This window comes from Rana temporaria, chromosome 1 (assembly GCF_905171775.1).
Source record: "Rana temporaria chromosome 1, aRanTem1.1, whole genome shotgun sequence".
In the NCBI taxonomy this organism is placed as follows: domain Eukaryota; kingdom Metazoa; phylum Chordata; class Amphibia; order Anura; family Ranidae; genus Rana; species Rana temporaria.
In genome coordinates this window covers 90861493-90884411 of record NC_053489.1, presented here as the reverse complement: position 1 = coordinate 90884411, position 22919 = coordinate 90861493, and the positions used below count along the sequence as shown (strand labels likewise).

Here is a 22919-nt window from a genome sequence, read left to right as displayed (position 1 = left end):
AATAAGGACCTGACTGGGTTTAACACTCCCCACCCTATACAAAATAAATACAAATAAAAATGTTGGCATTACATATACTTTTAAATTAACATAAGGTGCAACAGAATAGTTCAATTACTGCCCTTTTAGAACACTGAAAACACTAAAGTCCTGGCTATTGCAGAAAGTAATAAAAATAGTTGGGGGGAAAGAACTCCTTTGACTCATATAAATAGTTGTCCTAGCACAGTTTTTATCATACACCCAAAATCGATAAAAACCTTGTGCTGCATCTTCTTTAGAAAAATTGGTTTTAATCTATACTTACGATATCCACACTTTTTACATCCAGCTCGGATATTATCCTTGTTTACACCTGCAGAGAAAACACAAATACACCTTACGTTATACTTGAATTAAAAGAAAAAATAGAATTTTGACTTACCCGTATAATTCCTTATCTTGGAGTACAATACAGGACATCGAGGAAAAGAAAAACTGCGCCAACATAAGTAAAAACAATCAAGTTCTTGTGAATAAATATATAGTAAATGTCCAATATATTGATATGAATTGGGACAAACAACACCCCGATGCACTTGAATTCCTTGTGAACCACCACCACATGGACAGCAGCTTACCAGATGGTAGATTAATACCAGCAATAAACTAATTCCACGGCGGGATAACCCAGGAATTTTTTTTGAGCTGGCGCCATCTGGTGGTGAGCCGTGGTATTACAAGTTATTACCACCAGATGTGTGAGCTGGCGCCATCTGGATGTGGCCGTTGGTATTACAAGTTAAACAGCAATTCTAATGTAATTTTTCACTATTTTCACTGCCATCTTCTTCCCTCTAATTAGAACCCCCAAACATTATATATTTTTTTATCCTAACACCCTAGAGAATAAAATGGCGATCGTTGCAATACTTTCTGTCACGCCGTATTTGCGCAGCGGTCTTACAAGCGCATTTTTTTGGGGAAAAATTACACTTTTTTTAATAAAAAAAAAAAATAGGACAACAGTAAAGTTATCCCCATTTTTTTTAATATTAGGAAAGATAATGTTACGCCGAGTAAATTGATACCCAACATGTCACGCTTCAAAATTGTGTCCACTCGTGGAATGCCGACAAACTTTTACCCTTTAAAATCTTCATAGGCGACGTTTAAAAAAATCTACATGTTGCATGTTTTGAGTTGCAGAGGAGGTCTAGGGCTAAAATTATTGCTCTCGCTCAACCAATCGCGGCGATACCTCACATGTGTGGTTTGAACACCGTTTACATATGCGGGCGCTGCTCACGTATGTGTTCGCTTCTGCGCGCAAGCTCGTCGGGACGGGGTGCATTTTCTGGCTCCTAACTTTAGCTGGCTCCTAGATTCCAAGCAAATTTGTCAAACCCTGCCTTCCCGTTTCTTGTCTGGTAAAAAGCCTAGGCGGCTTATTACGACATCACGCACAGCTCTTTCTCTCTCACTTTTGTGAGAGTTTGCCAGGAAGAGATGGGGGGGGGGAGTAATAAGGGCCAATGAGAGCTTCAGAGCTGGAGGTGTGCCTCTGTGTAAATCCAGGAAGTGAACACGCAGCAGCTTCAGCTGCCCACAGTTAAAATAGATACAGCCAGCCTTAGTGGAGTGATATTTCTGCAGCATATTTGGCAAGTACAGAATCAAAGTATATATAAAATAATATGACAAGTGGTTGGAGGGAAGGTTCAGAATGGCAAAGATATTTTTTATTACAAATTATGTGAGCAGACTGCAGTTCCTCTTTAAGAGATTTGGAGTGAGATTTTGTGTTTGCTGAAGAGTAAGCTGTACCTGTAGTGCTAGGATGTCCCTGCTTGATTCACTTTGAGTTCTGTGCTTCCTCCACCCCTTCCTGCTGCTTCTCATCAGCCCAACAGCCATCAGTTCCCAGATATCAGGGAGACAGCTCTGGTACGAGGAAGCAAAGCCCTGCTGTATTACCAAGAGTACTGCAGCCAAAGTAATAAGGTAAAATACAGTGTCACAGAACCTTCAGGCAATACTGGTGACCAGTCCTGTGTCCTCTGTCTTTTACAGGCACAGCTTTTACAGTCCTCTTTTGGATATAAGGTACTCTTCTAAACGGGAATCATTTTGAAGGAATGTTCATTCCTGTGCTCTGAAATGATCAGAATAGAAAGCTTGCTTATACCAGAAAAATAATCAAAATGTTGCTTGTCCAATGAATTCATTTTCAAATGGACAAAAAAAGTCGTTTCTGTACATCAATACCTCCACCGGACAACATGAGTGAAGGTAACCACAAACTACGTTACAAATTCCTGGGATTAATATTAGCACAAAACTGCTTTTTGACGAATTTTTTTTTCCTACCAACAAAAAAAGATGAGACCTTTAAGCGGTTATAAAATCACTCATAAATGTTGAGTAACCACACATTAAATAACACATATAGAGGCAAAGGATAAATAAAAATCTGTAATTTTCCCTTTGAAAGGCATTAGTATAACAATGGTATTAAACTGCCAAGTAATTCTAAGCAAAATTGCAACTTTAAAAAAAAAAAAAATGCATTTTATCTAAAAAAATAAAATAAATCTATTTCTCCTTTTCCCATAATTACGTTTCATGCCATTGATATTAAAATTGGCTGTATTCTGCTCGTTATTATGCCACAGCGAATAATATCTTGAACTGACTTGTCTTTGAATTGTCTCTATTGAGCAATGAAAGGAAATGAAAATGACATGGTAAAAAGGTTTTCTGTCGCCACTCCAAATTCCAGATGAATCATGAATTGAACTTGTCCCCATCAGTTTCTCAGAAAAGCCCATTAGCGACCATCATATACGGTTATTTATCAAATAGCTTTTCAGTATGTTTTTTTAATTGATAGTATTTTTTGTGCCGGTTTATTTTTGATAAAAACAAGCCTTAATGGTTTTACAGCATATAGGCATTTATTTTCCATAAGATAATAAAATGGAATATTATATATGTACACACATACACCACAGTATTCTATATACATACATACATACATTAGGGCTGCGCATCTTCACTCGTCTCACGATTCGATGCGATTACGATTATCAAGTCCACGATTCGATTCGATTCGGCGATGCATCACGATGCATCACGATTACCGACGAGCTCTCACTTCCGCTTGGGCCGCCTAGGTGGCCCTTCCTCCCCGCAATCTTCTGAGACACATCACAGGTTCCAGAAGATTGCCTAGCTATGCAGGACAGCGCAGTGAGACATGTACACCTGGCTGTGAAGCTGCAAGCTGTCACAGCCGGATGCCCACAGAAGTATTGCCAGCGCCGTGGACAGAATGGAGTGTTCGGGTGGCAACATCGCTGGATTGTGGGACAGGTGAGTGTTTTTTTATTAAAAGTCAGAAGATACTTTTTTTTGTAGCTGCTGACTTTTAATATGTTTTTTTTTACTGAACTCTGCTTTTAAATAAAAATAACCTCACTCCCTTAAAGTGGAGTTCCACCCAAAAGTGGAACTTCTCCTTTAAGCACTCCTCGCCCCCTGACATGCCATATTTGGCATATCATTTTTTTGGGGGGGGGGGTCCTCTTTTTAGTGGGACTTCCTGTCCTGGCTGCCTAGGTGACTCCTTCTGTCGCCCTAGGTGGCCCCTCCATGCCAGTGATCTTCTGGGACACAGGTCCCAGAAGTTTGGCTGGCCAATGGCAGATCACAGTGCGCGCCTGGCCATGAAGCCGTAAGCTATCATGGCCGGGTGCCCACAGTAGATATGATGGCATTGAGGAGAGGAGCGGGGAAAGGTATGGGGCTCTGTGCGGTCGCATCGCTGGACCGTGGGACAAGTAAGTGTCGGTTTAATAAAAGTCACCAGCTACACTTTTGGTAGCTGCTGACTTTTACTAAACTAAAAAGCGGTGGAACTCCACTATAAAAAGTGATTAGTGCACTACAGGGTACAGGAATATACAAATGTGGCTGCTGGGAGGTCTGGAGGGATTATAATTCACAGCAAGTTCCCTGTACTGTCTGTGTTGAAATTTGAATGTGAAAAAAAGGGGAGGTACAGCGCAAAAAACTAATGTAAAAATTGAAAACCTGCACATGAGGCGCAGGTTGATATGTTAGTGGTAATGAATTGATGACACTAGAAAAAACAAATATATATAATCAATGGTTATTGGATGTAACATATGAAGGATAAACCCAATAATTATGACATATAGCTGGGAAATCTTCAGATAGTGCAAGAAAAAATTCTCTCAACAATACGTGCCAAAAGATGAAATCAATCAAAGAAATCCAAATAAATATGGTGACGTATGAGTGGGTGAAAAAAATCCACAAATAATGATCAAGTGAAAAGCTGTTGAATTATGTTGCCAGTATATAATCAATGGTATAATCATATATATAATCAATAGTTATTGGATGTAACATATGAAAGATAAACCCATAATTCAACAGCTTTTCACTTGATCATTATTTGTGGATTTTTTTCACCCACTCATACGTCACCATATTTATTTGGATTTCTTTGATTGATTTCATCTTTTGGCACGTATTGTTGAGAGATTTTTTTCTTGCACTATCTGAAGATTTCCCAGCTATATGTCATAATTATTGGGTTTATCCTTCATATGTTACATCCAATAACCATTGATTATATATATTTGTTTTTTCTAGTGTCATCAATTCATTACCACTAACATATCAACCTACGCCTCATGTGCAGGTTTTCAATTTTTACATTAGTTTTTTGCGCTGTACCTCCCCTTTTTTTCACTTAGCTTTAAAATTTGTATCTATAATTTTTGGTACCTGGCAGCACTTTTTCTGTATTCTGCGCAGTGTTTTTTTCTACTAGAAAAAGTTTTTCCTGTGTTGAAATTTCCCTGGCTTCCCAAGTTCGCACATTCCAGCACACTAGGAGTTAACACAATGGAATGTGCGAACTTAGGACACCAGAGAAATGTCAACATAGAGCACATGGAGGAGGAGAAAGAATACTGCTGTAATTAAGAATCCCCTATTTGCAATACATGCCGTTCTAAACCATTTAATGGCCACTTCTGCATGTGCTGTTTTAAATATATACAGTCAGCTTCTCATACCTTCGTTTCTGTGTGTATGCTGCTCTCTATATTTCCGCACATGTGACTCTGTCCTGTCCGGCCCACCTCTCACCTCTCGTTCTCCTCTTTCCCGACTTCAGTGGGAGTTCTCAGCCCCGCCCACTGACTGTACTATAGCTATCAGATGAGAAGAGAGGCGGGCGGGGCTGAGACGTAGGAGGTGAGAGGCGGGCCGGAGCTAACATGAGAGGATTCCGGAATATACAGACAGCAATATAAGTATGAAACACTGTGTATTTTAAAAAGTACATGCAGCAGTGGCCATATAGTGTATTATAGTGGCATTTAATGCAAAATGGGTATTTTATTAGACGCGCTCGGAGCGATCTCCCGGGAGGGGCGGGGCAAGTCGGGATGACGTCACCCGACATCGATTATTGGGGCCACATGCATCGATGCCGAATCGGGGGCCCCCGAATCGCGATGCATCGATTATATTCAACACCCCTAACATACATACACACACTCCACAGTATTCTATATACACACACACACACACACCACAGTATTCTATATACATACATATATATATACACACACACACACACACACACACACACACACACACACACCACAGTATTCTATATACATATATATATATATATATATATACACACACACACACACACACACACACACACACACACACACACACACCACAGTATTCTATATACATACAGTATCTCACAACAGTAAAGTACACCCCTCACATTTTTGTAAATATTTTATTATCCTTTCATGTGACAACACTGAAGAAATAACACGTTGCTAGTGCTACAATGTAAAGTAGTGAGTGTACAGCTTGTATAACAGTGTACATTTGCTGTCCCCTCAAAATAACTCAACACAAAGCCATTAAAGTGGAGTTCCACCCAAAAATGGAACTTCCGCTTTTCAGAACCCCCCCCCCCCCGTGTCACATTTGGCACCTTTTAAGGTGGGGGGAGGGGCAGATACCTGTGTAATACAGGTATTTTGCTCCCACTTCCCAGCATAGATAATCGAGCCGCCTTCTCCCCCCCCCCAAGCTGTCTTTTGGGAGACACACAGGTCCCAGAAGACGGCAGGGACCAGTGGGATCGTGCATGCGCAGTAGGGAGCCAGGAAGTGAAGCCACAAGATGGCAGCGGCAGCACCTGAGAGCCGAGCCACAGATCGGGTGCCGACATCTGAGGGTGCCCTGGACTGGAAAGTGTCCCTATTCTAAAATTCAGCAGCTGCAGTATTTGTAGCTGCTGACTTTAAAAAAAAAAAAAAATCATTGGTGGAACTCCGCTTTAAAGTGGATGTAAACCCAATTTTTTGTCACAATGTACAGTATAAGATTTCCTATCATCTGTGCCCAGTCTTAATCCAGCTCTGAGCAATCCTCTTTTATTGTTCAGTGAAATAAAACGGACTTAGAGAAAAACTTTTGTCCTTTCCGCCCCCTTGCTGTGACAGGTTATTTACATATCTCATGCATTAGCCAGGAGACAGGTAGGGCTGCAAATTGAGATTTTCCTAGCTTGTGACGGAAAATATTAGTTATATGAAGACAGGAGGCGAGTATCTTATGCATTATCTTTCCTTTAATAATGCCCACAGCAGAAATACAACTTTAGTGGATTTTAGTAATAATAAAATAATTTTTTACAACCAAAACTACAAGTCCCAGCAGCCCCTAGGGCCTATCAGCCAATCACGTGGTCCCTGCCAGTATATAAGGGGCTGCCCCTTTAATCACTTCCTCTTTCTTGGAGCGAACTGTCAAAGACTTGAAACCGCGAACTTCAATTCCAACTAGTCTTCCGACCATCAACGATTTGGATTCGGTGAATCGCGTGAGCAGAGGTCCCAACGGGGACAACAAAGGAGATTCCTCCGGAAATTGCTCAGCCCGTGGCTCGCGTGTTGCGGTCCTCAGTAACCTGGAACAATATGAGAAAAAAGACCATGATAGGGTTGGGTCGGGAGGGAAGATACTCGCCTCCTGTCTTCATATAACTAATATTTTCCGTCACAAGCTAGGAAAATCTCAATTTTTATATCAGACAGGAGGCTCATATCTTATGCAAGTTCAAAGTCATACATAGATATAAATACAATAACAATTAAGTATACGTCTAATTAACAACCGAGTTATAGAACCGACATAGATACGTGTTCCTCCGGTCTAAAGTAGAATTGACGGAAGGTGGATTCGGAAGACCAGTCCGCCGCTCTCAGAAGGTCCGAAAGCGAACCTCCCGAGGTGATTACCTTTGTGGCCATTGCACCCCTGGAAGAGTGTGCACCGAATCGTGTAACGTCAATCCCAGCCAAGCCCATGGTGGACCTAACCCATCTGGCCAGAGTGGCCGAGGACACCGGCAGGTGTGGGCCGACATAAGAAATAAGAAGTTGGGATAGAGACGGAGACCTAAGCGGGGCCGTCTGTAATTCATACGTCTGTAAACAGCGAACCACGCATAAACGTGGATGTGATGGGAAAAAGGGATAGAATACAGATTGTATCCCTGTCTTTGTTCTTCGAACTACTGAAAACTGTACGCCTTGAGGTGAGAATTGGCGTCTGGATATGTCCAGGGCCCTCACATCGGATATGCGCTTGATGGAGACAAGGCATAAAAGGACTGTAAGCTTGAAGGACAACAGTTTTAGCGGAAGAGCGTCGTTATCTTCCCATGTAGAAAACATGTTCAATACCCTGGAGACATCCCAGGTGCTTTGATATCTGGGGCGAGGAGGACGTTGGAATCTAACGCCTCGCAGGAGGCGACACACCACGGGGTGTTTGCCCACTGGAAGGGAATCTACCGGGGAATGGTAGGCCGAAATCGCAGAGCGGTACACGTTAATGGAGCTATAAGATCTCCCGGATGCAAAAGAATCTGCCAGGTAGTTAGCAACCATTGCTACAGGTGCGTGAACGGGATCAATTTTCCGTTGATCACACCAACGTACCCAGGTTCCCCAGGCTGATCGGTATGCCGATCTAGTCCCGGGGGCCCAGGCCAGGGCGAGAAGGTCCCTAGCTGTTCGTGAAAGGTCGCAATCTGCGCCTGACACCCCGAAATCAGCCAAGCGAGGAGATGAAGGTTGTGATCCACGACCAGAGGGTGGGGTTCTCCTGCAGGATTGGAGAGGAGGTGAGGAACCCGGGGAAGCAGCCTGGGGAGATCTATGGTCATTCCCAGGAGAAGGGGAAACCACGGTTGTGTTGGCCACCAAGGAGTGATCAGCACAACTGAAGCTTGCAGGTTTGCCACCTGCAATAGGAGTCTGAGGATCATGGAGAAGGGAGGGAACGCATAGTGTGTCCCTCGCGGCCAAACCTGCCGAAGGGCATCTATTGCCAGGGCTTCGGGGTCCGGCCTCCAGCTGTAAAAGCGAGGGAGTTGGCAATTGAGGCGGGATGCGAACAGGTCCACGGAGAAAGGACCCCATAACCGGAACAGAGAAAGGAATACCGTCCGATCCAGTCGCCAATCGCTGGAATCTGTGAGGTATCTGAAATTCCAGTCCGCGATCAAGTTCGAGGCACCTGGGATGTATTCCGCCAGAGGAACGACATTGCGTTCCAGACAGAAGTGCCAAAACTCTTTTGCCAGGTTCGCCAGAGCTTTGGATCTGGAACCTCCTAGGCGGTTGACATATTGGACTGCGGTTACATTGTCCATCCGCAGCAATACACAACAATTGGAGGCGTTCGGAAGGAGACTCTTGAGGGCGAAGAAGGCCGCCATGAGTTCCAACGCATTGATATGAAGCAGGGACTCCCCTGCGGACCATGTCCCTCCTGTGGTGGATGTTCCGCAGCGAGCCCCCCAGCCGTGTCGACTCGCATCCGATTCTATAATATAATCCGGATCGGAGCTGAAGATGGTCTTCCCGTTCCAATCGATGGCGTGACTCAGCCACCAACGCAATTCTACTATTGCTTCTGCATCCAGAGGTACTTCGTCTGCATAGCGAAGACACTGTCGCAGGTGGAGCGCTTTGAGTCTCTGAAGGGCTCGGTAATGTAGGGGAGCCGGGAAGATGGCCTGAATAGAGGCCGATAAAAGTCCTACTAATCGGGCCTCGGGGCGTAACAAGTCTCTCAAATAGTGGATCCCCTCCATCTTGAAATGTCGGTAGACGACATGTTGATTGAGGGTCCTTAGATTTATGACGGGGCGAAATCCGCCATCCTTTTTTCTTACTAGAAAGAGGTTGCTGAGAAACCCCGGGGAGACAGGGTGTACCTCTATCACGGCCTGTTTGGTAAGAAGGGCCTGAAGTTCTAGGTCTATGAGTGCTGAACTTTTGTTTGAGAATTTGATGGGTTGAGGCATTACATTCATTTCTGGCAAAGAGTACAGTTCTATCTGATATCCTGCCACAGTGTTGAGTATCCAGGCGTCTGCCGTAATCGCAGACCAAGCGTGGATAAAATGTCTCAGCCTTCCCCCCAAGAGAATGTGACAAGGATTCGGGTGTGTGACACTCACCGGTATTAGGTCTTGAGCGGGGGTAGCCTCTCCCTCCGCGTCCTCTCCAGGGTCGTCCGCGAGGCGGGAAGAAGGGGGCTGGTTGCGCCACCGGGATTGGGTAGGATTGTGGAGCCTGGCTGTACTGAGCGGGAGCTCTAAAGTATTGCCTGCCTGCGGAATAGCGACCGGCAGAACGGCCCCTGTTTCTGCCGGCCCTAGGAAAAACCTTGGTTGACCCTGATTTTTTCAGGGATGATTGGGCTTTGTCCAAACTGGTGTATAATCCTACCATCTTATTAATGTCCTTAATAAGTGAATCGCCAAAGAGCATACCTTCGGCTGAAGGGCCCGGTTCTGAGTCTGCGAGGTGGGCCAATTGAGGGTCTAACCTCATCAGGATGGAGCGACGACGCTCCGTGGAGCAGATGGTATTGGCGGAGCCTAGTAGGCACACTGTTCTCTGGGCCCAACCTCTAAGTTGGTCCAGGTCTACAGGGGTCCCCGTGGAGGAGGCCTGTTCGGCAATGTTCAGTATTTTGGTGACTGGGCCAAACAGGTCGAGGATTCTATCCTGAATAGATCGGAAAGATCTTTCAATCCCCTTTTTGGAGTATTTACCTTGTTTGGTAAGGTACCTGAGAAGTACCGGGTCTACCTCTGGGGTGACTACCGTCTTTTTAGGGATACAGGGACGGGGACACTCCGCCCTCAGCTTACTGCGATTATTCTTATCTACGGACCTACGGGCCCAGTATTGAATATATTGGGCTACCTCCGGGAGGGGAGCCCATTCGCCAGATCGGGGGTGAGAAATCCCTTCTGGGTCGAAGAAGGGTTCTCCCCTGGCGTCTAAGATAATTTCGCCCTGGGTTACAGGGGTGGCGTTGTCAGGTGGCGCCATATGCCCACTACCCTCATAATCCGTATCTTCCTCAGACTCGTAGGCGTCTGACGCCTCAGATCCTGTGGACGAATCTGATGTGTCCACAAAGGAATCTGGTTTAGTCCATTTGGTGGACTTCTGCCTCTGCTTTTGCTGCTCCCCGAGGCTCAGGGGTCGGTGAGAGTCTGGTAGGGTAGTGGGTCGGCAGACCGGGTTGGGTGCTGCCTGGGGCACATTATTTACTTCCCCTGCCGGGGAGTCGTATGTTGTGGGAACATGCTTGCGTTTGTGTGTCGCTTTGCCCTTTGTGGGCGGTTCACCACGGCCTGGGGGTCCAGGCATGACAGGTGCAGCCAGTTGAGATACAGGGGCGGAAGCCATGGCTATTTGCACCGAGTGATTTATTAATTCCTGTATCTGGGCAGCAGTAAGGAAAATAGGGTTCTGGGGGGTAATATTTCCCTCAGATGGCATGGTGGTAAATTCAGAGCAGTCTTCATCAGCCATGATGTTGCTCAATTATGCAGTTTTAGTGTATATATATATCTATTTGTGCCCTCAGTAGAAATCGTTCAGCAGTGTCAGCAGATACTGTGAGTATCTGATAGAAGGGAGTCGCTGAAGGGGTTAATTGAATTGATAATATATATATATATAGAAATATCTATTTTGCCCCAGAGGATACTCTAAGAGCTCCTACCGTACCGCCAGGTCACTCCACACTGGAGCCGTGGCGTACGATAGGCAGATCCCCCGTTCAGGAGGGCGTAATCTCGCGAGATTACGTCTCCTGCATGCTGGTAGGCTGGAGCGGAGCTCCGCCGGGCACGCCCCCCCGCAGCGTACTGGACGCTGATAGGAGGATGTGTGGGCTGCTCGACACGTCCCCCCCCCAGAGACACGGGCGCCTGAGGAGAAGCGTGCGGAGCGTGTGAGGAGGTAGGAAAAGGGCGCCAAGCCAGTAAGAGATGGCGCTGCCTGGGAGATTAGGATCTAGGGACAAAATAACGTTATGAGGTTATTGTTAACGCCGCAAACAGGGGTTTGAGCATTGATAAACCTAGAGACTCACTACCTTCCCCTAGATCAATGATGCAGACAGAATATATATCTATTATACCCTAAAAGGGAGAAAATACATAATATATCCAATATATACAATATCTAAGTAACTGATAAGTGTGGAGGGAACAAGTCCCATCCACGAGTCACAATAAATTAAAATCTGAATAATTAATATATATCAATCTATAATTAGTACTCATTTGAATAGTACTTATCTGATTTCTTGCTGTGAGCAGAAAGAAAGAGGAAGTGATTAAAGGGGCAGCCCCTTATATACTGGCAGGGACCACGTGATTGGCTGATAGGCCCTAGGGGCTGCTGGGACTTGTAGTTGTGGTTGTAAAAAATTCTTTTATTATTACTAAAATCCACTAAAGTTGTATTTCTGCTGTGGGCATTATTAAAGGAAAGATAATGCATAAGATATGAGCCTCCTGTCTGATATATAACTAACGATTATTTTTATAATCGATTAGTTGGCTGAATATTGTTTCAATTAATCGGATAATAGCCTTAAAAAAAAAATTGCATTTTTACATTTTTTGGGCCAATTTGTTGTTGGGCAGAATACAAAACACAAATTGCCGCAAAAACACATTACATGCTTTTCTGCAGCTTCTCCATTGAAGTATATAGAACCAAAAAAAAAAAAAAAGCAGCAACGTTTTGCGTTAAAAACTCCTCGCCCTTTTCAAATACGCAGCAGCCGGAAAAGAATCATGGATGTGAACGTGTCCCATACGAAAACATGTAACTGAACTGCAGTGCGTTTCTGCAAAAAGCACCAAAAAACGAGGTGTGACCCCGGCCTGAGATGTTTAGTAACATAATGGGGTTAAAAAAACAAAAATAAGTACAAAAAGAGCAAATAATCGCTACTGTAAGGGGTTAATTTTTTTACTGTGGGACAGTGAAAGTAATATTTACAGTAGTGATTTGCTTTTTTGTACTATAAAGGGCTATTTTTTTTTAACCCCATTATGTTACTGCCCGATTAATCGATTATGAAAATTGTAATCGATTAATTTCATAATCGATTAGTTGTTTCGGCCCTAGAGACAGGCATTATTTTTTAATTCCCACCCCCACTCCTTTTCTGGAGTCATGTGGTTACTTTTCTGGATTTTGACTGGATGTTAGTGATCATAGCAGAATTTAGTGTAAGGAATACATAGGAAAAAATGCATGTTGACAAGGGGAGTGTAGAGGAGGGCGGGGAGTCTCCTGACATCACGACTCCACCCACCAAGCTCCAGACAACAGATCCACCCACCGAATCTGCAGTTTTTCAGTTCTTATAACAGACGGAGGGGAAACACTTGACAGGTAAGGATACATGCAAGAGGCATGTATATCCTTATAGATCACCACTTTGGCAGTAGTTTAGAAAGGATGCAAGTGGGATTACATCCACTTTAATGTCTAAACCGTTGGCAACAAAAGTGAGTACACCACCAAGTGAAAATGTCCAAATTTGGCCCATTTACCCTCCCTGGTGTCATGTGACTTAGTGTTACAAGGTCTCAGGTGTGAATGGGGAGCAGGTGCATTAAATTTGGTGTTATCGCTCTCACTTTCTCATACTGGTCACTGGAAGTTCAACATGGCACTTCATCGCAAAGAACTCTCTGAAGGCCTGAAAAAAAGAACTGTTGCTCTACATAAAGATGGCCTAGGTCATGGGTCTTCAAACTATGGCCCTCCAGTTGTTCAGGAACTACAATTCCCATCATGCCTAGTCATGTCTATGAATGCAGGGCTGTGGAGTCGGTAGATAAATGTTCCGACTCCGACTCCTCAGTTTTATGTACTTCCGACTCCGACTCCCCGACTCCGACTCCTCTGTATTAATATGCGAATGTATTTTATACATTCCTTGAGTGAAAGAAACGCAACCTACCACAGGACTACTGGCTGGGAAGCCAACAGTCTACTGTATTGCACAGTTTAAGCAAAAGACAAACACAATGAAAACAATCAAGTGACTGGATAGTAGCAGCAGGCATAAACATCAGGAACAGGATCTTTACCAGTTCAAAAATACAAACCACATTATTTGGTTGTTTTAGAACAAAAACAAAGCTTATCTATAATGAACCAAAAACAAAATCTGCAAAACCTAGAAATGGTTTATATTAATCTTGAAATGTAGTTCTAGGCTTAGCAAATGCAAATCAATTCAATGTAGAGTTCTAAGGAAGAGAATTGCCTCTGCCAGATCCTCTTTCATAGAGGCTCTTAAGTCAGACTTTATTATTTTTAGGGCTGAAAATAATCTTTCGACACTGACTTGGGTGGGTGGCATTGCAGTAACTATTATGGCCACATCACTAACGATCTCTGGATAAACAAGGATGGCTTCTTCAACAGTAAGTTTTGATGAGCGATCATACTTTTCAACTTCTTTTAGTGCTTTATAAAACTCCTGTTGGAATTTTTTTATTTGGACACTCAGGCCTCGTACACACGACAGAGTTTCTCGGCAGAATTCGGCGAGAAACTCGGTCAGAGCCTGATTCTGCCGAGAAACTCTGTCGTGTGTACACTTTCGGCCCGATGGAGCCGCCGTGGAACTCGTCGAGAAAATAGAGAACATGTTCTCTATTTTCTCGTTGTTCTATGGGAGCTCTCGGCCCGCCGAGCTCCTCGGAGGCTTCAGGGCTGAACTCGCCGAGGAACTCGACGTGTTTGGCACGTCGAGTTCCTCGGCCGTGTGTACGAGGCCTTACTGGTTCTCTAACATGCGTTCCCTGTAAAAGCAGAACACAACACTATGGAAAGTATAAGTATTGCCGCTCCTAATTGTGCGTTGCGTGCCATATAGTGAAGCACATGAAAAGCATGCTTCTTCACGGTCACTTAACGTGTTCGTTTTGCGGTTACGTGAGGCACTGCATGCATTGGTCTTTATTCTTACAGTAGAGAAGTCATTAATTATAACTTTTTGTGAATTGGGACATTTAAACTTGCTTTTTTTTTTTTATTCCAATCTAAAATTTAGTAGGAGTCGGTGCATTGTTTGCCGACTCCGACTCCAGGTACCCAAAATTTCCCCCGACTCCGACTCCTCGACTCCGACTCCACAGCCCTGTATGAATGTCAGTGTTTTACAATGCCTCATGGGATGTATAGTTCCGCAATAGCTGGAGGGCTGTAGTTTGAGGCTCCCTGCCCTTTAAGAAGATTGCCAAGACCCTGAAATTGTGCTGCAACACCATGGGCAATACCTTACAGCGGTTTATCAAAACAGGTTCCAGTCAGAACAGGCCTTGCCATGGTCGATGAAAGAATTTGAGTGCATGTGCTCAGCGTCCTATCCAGAGGTTGTCTTTGGGAAATAGACGTTTGAGTGCTGCAAGCATTGCTGCAGAGGGTTAAAGGGGTTGGGGGGGGGGGGTCAGCCTTTCAGTGCTCAGACCATATGCTGCACACTGCATCAAATTGGTCTGCATGGCTGTCGTCTCAGAAGGAAGCCTCTTCTAAATGTGATGCACAAGAATGCCCGGAAACAGTTTGCCGAAGACCAACAGACTAAGGACATGAATTACCGTAACCATGTCCTGTGGTCTGATGAGACCAAGATAAACTTATTTCAGCTCTGTGATGTCATCTTGGAGGAGTGGAAGGGGACTCCAGTGGCAACCTGTGAAGCTCTGGTGAACTCCATGCCCAAGAGGGTTAAGGCAGTTCTGGAAAATAATGGTGGCCAGACAAAATATTGACACTTTGGGCCCAATTTGGATATTTTCACTTAGAGGTGTACTCACTTTTGTTGCCAGTGGTTTAGATATTAATGGCTGTGTGTTAAGTTATTTTGAGGGGACAGCATATTTATACCATTATGCAAGCTGTACACACTACATTACAGTGCAACAAAGTGTAATTTCTTCAGTGTTGTCACATGAAAAGATATAATAAAATATTTACAAAAATGAGAGGGGTGTACTCACTTTTGTGAGAGTGTGTGTATGTGTGCATGTGTATATATATATATATATATATATATATATATATATACACACACACACACATATACACACACACACATATACACACACACACTATAATGTCCCTCTAAACAGAAATTGACTGTAATGTACGTTGTTGTTACAAACGTCAGAACACTTCAAATGGAAATCATTCCACTGTAAAGACCAAGTCTGTTCCAAGCATTCTTCTGTTACTTTACCACTTCAATTCCAGGCAATTTTCAGCTTTTAGTGCTGACGCACTTGGAATGACAATTGCGCGGTCATGCAACACTTTACCCAAAGAAAAATTGTATCCTTTTGCTCACAATCTAGAGTTTTCTTTTGGTGGCATTTAATCACCATTTGAGTTTTGACTTTTTGCTAAAAAATGAAAAAAAAAAGAAGACTGAAAATTGTGACTGAATAATTTCTGTTATAACACTTTGCAAATAAATAATTGTTCTTCATACAAATTTCTTTGGTGAAAATATCACAAATCAGTGTATATTATTTAGTCTGTAGGAAAGTTAGAGTCCACAAACTATGGGATATATCTGAAAATTGATCAATCCTTATTTGTCATCTACTTTCCGACCAGTCGCCGTCATTATACTGCGACAGATTGTCACGATCCCGCGAACCGTCATAGCTGTACGTCAGTCCCTTTAAGCGGGATATCGGGTGCAATGACCGGCACTTTGAAGAGGGATATCGTTGCCATAACCCCGTTATCCTCTGCTTCAGTGAGCAGTCTGGTTTAGACCCCTTTCACACTGCAGAGTTTTTCAGGCGCTTTGGCGTTAAAAAAAGCGCCTCAATGGGAGCGGTGTATTCAACGCTCCTAAAGCGCTGCAAAGAAGCTGCTTGCAGGACTTTTTTTTGACGCCCTGCCAGCGCAGCGCCTCAGTGTGAAAGCACTCAGGCTTTCATATTGGGATTGCAGATGCAGCTTCTTTCAGGCGCTTTAACCACTTAAAGCGGAGTTCCGGCCACAAATTGAAAAAAAAAAAACTTTTTAAATATAAATACCCCTGTAATACACAAGCTGAATGTATTCTACTACAGTTAGTCTGTAAACTAAGGTCCATTTTGTTAGGTTGTTACAGCATTTAGACACTTTATAAAACAGAAATTGACTGGGGCCATCTTAAGTGTGGGCATCATGAAGCCAGACTGTATGACTTCCTGGATTTCAGCCTCGCACATGCTCAGTGCTGTACAAGCAGTGTAATGGTTTCAGATCAGTTTTCAATAGCAACGGGAGTATCAGAGGAAGTTACCGCCCCTTATCTATGCAAAGCAACCTCTCCTCCCCTCCTTCCAGGAACCAGTAAATATAATAAATAATTTGTTCCTGTGCATATATATCTACATAACAAGATTATATACATCTCTTGTTATATATGTGGTGTGTATACATATACCAGACATGTGCACTGTCAAATTCATTTTGTTAGTGCGGTGATGTTAGTGCTGCGGTGTTAGTGCGGTGGTGACGTTAGTGCGGTGGTGACGTTAGTGCGGTGGTGACGTTAGTGCGGTGGTGACGTTAGTGCGGTGGTGACGTTAGTGCGGTGGTGACGTTAGTGCGGTGGTGACGTTAGTGCGGTGGTGACGTCAGTGCGGTGGTGACGTCAGTGCGGTGGTGACGTCAGTGCGGTGGTGACGTCAGTGCGGTGATGTCAGTGCGGTGACAGTATGTGCAGAGTGGGGGGAGGTACAGATGATCAGGCATACAGAGCACATCTCGGTCTGTGTAGATCTGTATGTGAGTACAGTGATCATAGTACAGCCCCGCCTCCCTGCACTAGACTTGTAACACACAGTGCAGAGCTTCTATGTACAGGGAGGCGGGGCTGTACAGGGAGGCGGGGCTGTACTATGCTCGGTGCTCTCACATACAGATCTATCAGACAGAGTGAGACTCGCTCTCTCTGCCTGATGATCTGTATCTCCGTGCACCGGAGACAGATGGCAGGTGGGCGGGTGGTGGAGGGAGGAGGACGGGGGCGGCGGTGACGGACGGGTGGAGGAGCTAGGACGGGGGCGGTGCTAGGACGGGGGCGGTGCTAGGACGGGTGGAGGAGCTAGGACGGGGGAGGAGTTGGAGAGGGAGAAGAGGAAGGACACCACCTCTATGGGCGGCACTGCCCTCCCTCCCTCCCTCCCGCCCCCCGAGATGTTCATCCACGGCTGCGATGTTCAGCCCAGCCTCCTGGGATTGAAGACACACATATCCCAGGAGGCATAGCAGCGCTGGATGCGGCGGGGGGGGGCCATTCCGCCGCGGCGGGGGAATAAGAGACTCACAGATAAAAACTTGAGTTTTTAAAAGACACAAATAAAACATCCCAAATGTATTTAAGGGGGCAGTGTAAAAACGAATGCAAAGAAGTTGTAAAATATGGTGGAACTCCGCTTTAAGGACTGGACCAATATCCTGCTAAATGACCCAAGGGGTTTTTACAATTCGGCACTGCCAATTGCGCGGTCGTGCGACGTGGCTCCCAAACAAAATTTGCGTCCTTTTCTTCCCACAAATAGAGCTTTCTTTTGGTGGTATTTGATCACCTCTGCGATTTTTATTTTTTTGCGCTATATACAAAAATAGAGCAACATTTTTGAAAAAAAAATCAATATTTTTTACTTTTTGTTATAAGAAAAATCAAATAAACAAAATTTTAGTCAAACATTTAGGCCAAAATTTATTCAGCCACATGTCTTTAGTAAAAAAAAAAAAATAGCTACCTAGCGGGAACAGCGACACTAATACAGCGATCAGAAAAATGATCGCTTAGTGACACTGGCAATAGGGAGTGAAAGGGTTAACTAGGGCGGTGATAAAGGGATTAAAACTTTATTAGGGGGGCACGGGGGCTACCCTGAACCTAACACTAAATGCAGTGATATATGATCACTGCATTCAGTGACACTGTGACAGGGGGGTGGGGGGTGATCGCAAGGGGTTAATGTGCCTATGTGTAGTGTATGTCAGTATAGTGCTGTGCAGACTCACTGTGTGATGTGATCTCTCCTCAGTGGCGGTTGAAAATACCGCTGAGAGGAGAGATCACATCACTTCCCTCTTCCTGTGTTTACACAGGCAGAGGAAGTGACACACGGGGGAGCACGCGGATTGGCTGGGAGCGATCCGGAGGGGGGCGGACAAAAACAAACAGCCGCCCCTTCATCTTGGATCGCTCGGACAGCCACGGAGACCACCGCAGGTACCGGGGGGGTCCCGATCGGACCCCCGACCCATGTCTAGGCAGGGACGTACAGGTACGCCAATGTGACGGCATCTTTATAGGGGAGGAGCCTGCGATCGAATCCGAGTGCATCGGATCGAGCTGAGGAAACAGCATACTGAGTGGCGTTTTCATGCTTTAATGAAAGCGGGGATTCGTGAGTGCATATGTCAATGCTCTGATTACATTTTTTGATCTGTCATCGAATATTGCGCAATGAGAGGTTTTGAGAGGGCTGGATTAGCATTCAGATTGAAGAGAGTGATTTTTTCCCTGCATGGAATCCTGCTAATCACTGTGCACTAATTAAGGACATATTAGTAATTCACAGTTTATGGAGTGTTCTCCCTGATTAGTTTTCTTTGTACGTTTTATCACCTTTTAAGTTAATATTAGCGCATCTATATTTTATATGTTTCAATGTGACTGTATGTGCCATTCTGCCGACGTAAATGTACATGCGGCGGTCCATAAGTGGTTAAATGCGCTTTTTTCAATGCTAAAGCGCCTGAAAAACGCCCCAGTGTGAAAGGGGTCTTAAGATAAAAGTGGTCTCTACGACGGATACAAGCGCACCGCCCCAGTGTGAAAGCACTCTGGCTTTCAAATTCGGGCAGCATGGGAGTCGGTTTTCAGACACTATTTCTAGCGCTAAAACGCATGAAAGCCGTCTTCAGCGTGAAAGGGGTCCAAGATATATTTGTAGCCGGCAGTAATAATATAAAATGTAACTTCTGCTCTACCCAATAAAAATAAATAAAATGCTGTGTTCTTGCTTAAAAGTAAATAGGAACATCCTATTTCTAATGAAAGGAGGCAGACACAAGCCCTCATTGACAATTCTCTAAGGTAGTCATTCAATTGAAATGCCAACAGGGTTACTCTTATTGCATAATAATAAAAAAATACAAATGCACTGAATGAAAAAGAATGACGATGAATAAAATACATTTTTTATAGCCATCTAAAAACGCACATGATTGTTACAGCCTGCGATTTATTTTCCAAAGATGTGTTGGCTATTAAATATTTATTATTTCAAATACGGTTTTTCATTTTGGTGCTGAATATTTATGAATTAGGAGGTAATAAAATCGGAGGCGACTAATAAGCATAGAAGAATATACCCACTGTTCCCTTGTGTAAGTGTGTAATTGTAAAAATAAATGTGTTGATACAACACGATATGCAAAAGAAAATTAATTTTACATGTTGACTGATCTAGCAGGAATACACACAGTGTTCTGGGGGGGGTCAAAAATAATATGAATATCAACTTCCAATACAGTTTGTCCTTTTTAAAGGAACAGAAGTAAACCTTCTAAATTGCCTTGTAGTTTCCAGGGAGAATAACGCCATTAGTGTACAAAGGAAAATTGGACGGCCATAGTAGACACTTTCTTCCCTTCGCTTTTGTACCACGTCTTGTAAACGCTCCAATATATGCTCACAATGGGGGTTAATTAACTCAAACTGGAGCTCATGGAATTTGGTGAAGCTCTGCAGATAAACCAATCAGCTTCCAGGTTTTATTTTTAAAGCTCAACTAAACAAGCTGAAGCTAGAAGCTTCTCTGCAGAGCTTCATCAGATTCTGTGTGCTCCTGTTTTAGTAAATAACCCCCATTGTGAACATATATTGGAGTGTTTACAAGACCTGGTACAAAAGTAAAAGTGAGGAAGGGGGAATGACACATAGCCGACGCGTTTCGCACTGATGCTTAGCTACTTCCCACCCAGCCACTGCACATATACGGCCGGGTGGGTGCTCTCTCCTTCTGAGTGGACGTTCAGGAACGCCCCTCAGAAAGAGGGGGTTCCCGCGCAGCGGCGCGATCCCGATGCACTCATTTCACCCGGACACGGCGCATCATAGACCGGCAGGAGGGCTCTGTGATTGACCCTCCTGATCACATGACGGTCGTGTCCAATCACAGCCGTCATGTGATGTAAACAAACAGCCGGTTGCTAGGTGATCGGCTCTCCTCTCACATAAGTCGTCGGTGAGGAGAGGAGGGTGGATTGCTGCAGCTGGCTGGTGATCAGTGAGTATGAGCCGTTTTTTTCAGCTTTTTACTCAATGATCACCAGTCTAGTGTCCCCACACACTGTAATACACAAAGTAAACAAATATGTCCCCACATAGTAAAAACACCTGGCCCCGACATATGTAACAGTAAAATCTGATTTTCCAATGATCATTTGCGTACATATGTCCGTGATCACACAAACCAATTATTATACACTTAACGCAGGGGTTGACAAATTTGCTTGGAATCTAGGAGCCAGCTAAAAAAGTTAGGAGCCAGAAAACGCACCACGTCCCGACGAGCTTGCGCGCAGAAGCGAACAAATACGTGAGCAGCGCCCACATATGTAAACGGTGTTAAAACCACACATGTGAGGTATCGCTGCGATTGGTAGAGCGAGAGCAATAATTCTAGCCCTAGACCTCCTCTGTAACTCAAAACATACAACCTGTACATTTTTTTAAACGTCGCCTATGGAGATTTTAAAGGGTAAAAGTTTGTCGGCATTCCACGAGCGGACGCAATTTTGAAGCGTGACATGTTGGGTATGAATTTACTTGGCGTAACATTATCTTTCATAATATTAAAAAAAATGGGGATAACTTTACTGTTGTCTTATTTTTTAATTAAGAAAAAAGTGTAATTTTTTCCCAAAAAAGTGCGCTTGTAAGACCGCTGCGCAAATACGGCGTGACAGAAAGTATTGCAACGATCGCCATTTTATTCTCTAGGGTGTTAGGATAAAAAATATATATAATGTTTGGGGGTTCTAATTAGAGGGAAGAAGATGGCAGTGAAAATAGTGAAAAATGACATTAGAATTGCTGTTTAACTTGTAATGCTTAACTTGTAATACCAACGGCTCAACTCCAGATGGCGCCAGCTCACAAATGGTGTCGCCAGGACACCATTTCTAGTCGCCATGGCGACCTGGCGCCTGGGATTTGTCGATCCCTGACTTAACAGATTTTTTATTACCAAAAACATGTAGTAGAATACATTTTGGCTTAAATTTATGACAAAATAAGATTTTATTGGATTTTTTTTAAAAATAGAAAGAGGAAAATATATTTTTTCCCCCAAATTTCCACTTATATCGCAAAAAACAAACAAACAAAAAAACGCAGTAGTGAATAAATACCACCAAAAGAAAGCTCTATTTGTGTGACCAAAATGATAAAAATTTAATTTGGGTACAGTGTAGCATGACCGCGCAATTGTCATTGAAAATGCGAGAGCTCTGAAAGCTGAAAATTGGTCTGGGAAGGAAAGGGGTGAAAGTGCCCAGTATTGATGTGGTTAATCATGGACTAAGCCATGACTAAGCATCAGTGCAAAGGGCGTCGGCTGTGTATCCTAATTATTGCTGTGATTTGTAGTGCTTTTATCCTCATTTTACTATAAAGGCAACCGAAAGGTATTTGGAGTGCAGTCCAAACAGAAAGGTATTTGGAGTGCAGTCCAAACATTCCCTTCCATTTTTTACATAAGTAAAAGGGAAGAAAGCAGACCGTCTAATTTCAGTCTAAATATTGCCCCACACATTATGACAAAATTCAGCTGGTTCAGCAGGAAGCCGGACAAATTTTGATGTGTGTGTATCCCTTTCTGTTTAACAGAAGCTGGCCATTAGAGCATTCGGTCAGCACATGTAGCCAATGGCTGCAGCGTTAATCAGTGTATTCTGTTGAGGGGACGGGGTCCCCGCTGTCAGAAAACAATAGCTACAAAAAACAAGCACAGCGTAGGGCGTGCATACGTATGTAACATCAATTGCACCACAAATGTTAGTTATTGTTGTGAACATCGGAGTGAGAGAAATAATTCTAGGTCCGTAGTTCACAATTAACTCTAAACTGATGACCTATAAAAGGCTTTTAAATCATTGCCTATAGAGAATTTTGGATACAATCGCTTTTTGCAATTCCACAGGTGCGTAGTTGCATCAAGCTTGGCGTCCAATCACTCGATGCAACCTCATCTTTTACCAAAGAATTGGGTATAATATTGTGTGTTTGCACTAGAATTCATTTTAGTGTATTTTTTTTCCCCTGAAAATATGCATTTGATAAACAACTGCGCAAACATTGTGCGATTTAGAAAAAATTGCAACGATCGCCATTTTATTCTCCGATATATGATTTTGCAGATTTTA

At 43.8% G+C, this 22919-nt stretch overlaps 1 protein-coding gene across 2 annotated transcripts in view; it reads right to left on the bottom strand.

Annotated features, from left to right (window-relative positions):
- Positions 1–22919, bottom strand: part of SREK1IP1 (SREK1 interacting protein 1) — a 94406-nt gene that overhangs the window by 64411 nt on the left and 7076 nt on the right. For both annotated transcript variants that reach the window (XM_040340270.1, XM_040340278.1), the window contains exon 2: positions 308–355. In XM_040340270.1, the coding sequence (XP_040196204.1) occupies positions 308–355 (48 nt within the window). The remainder of the gene's footprint in view (positions 1–307; positions 356–22919) is intronic.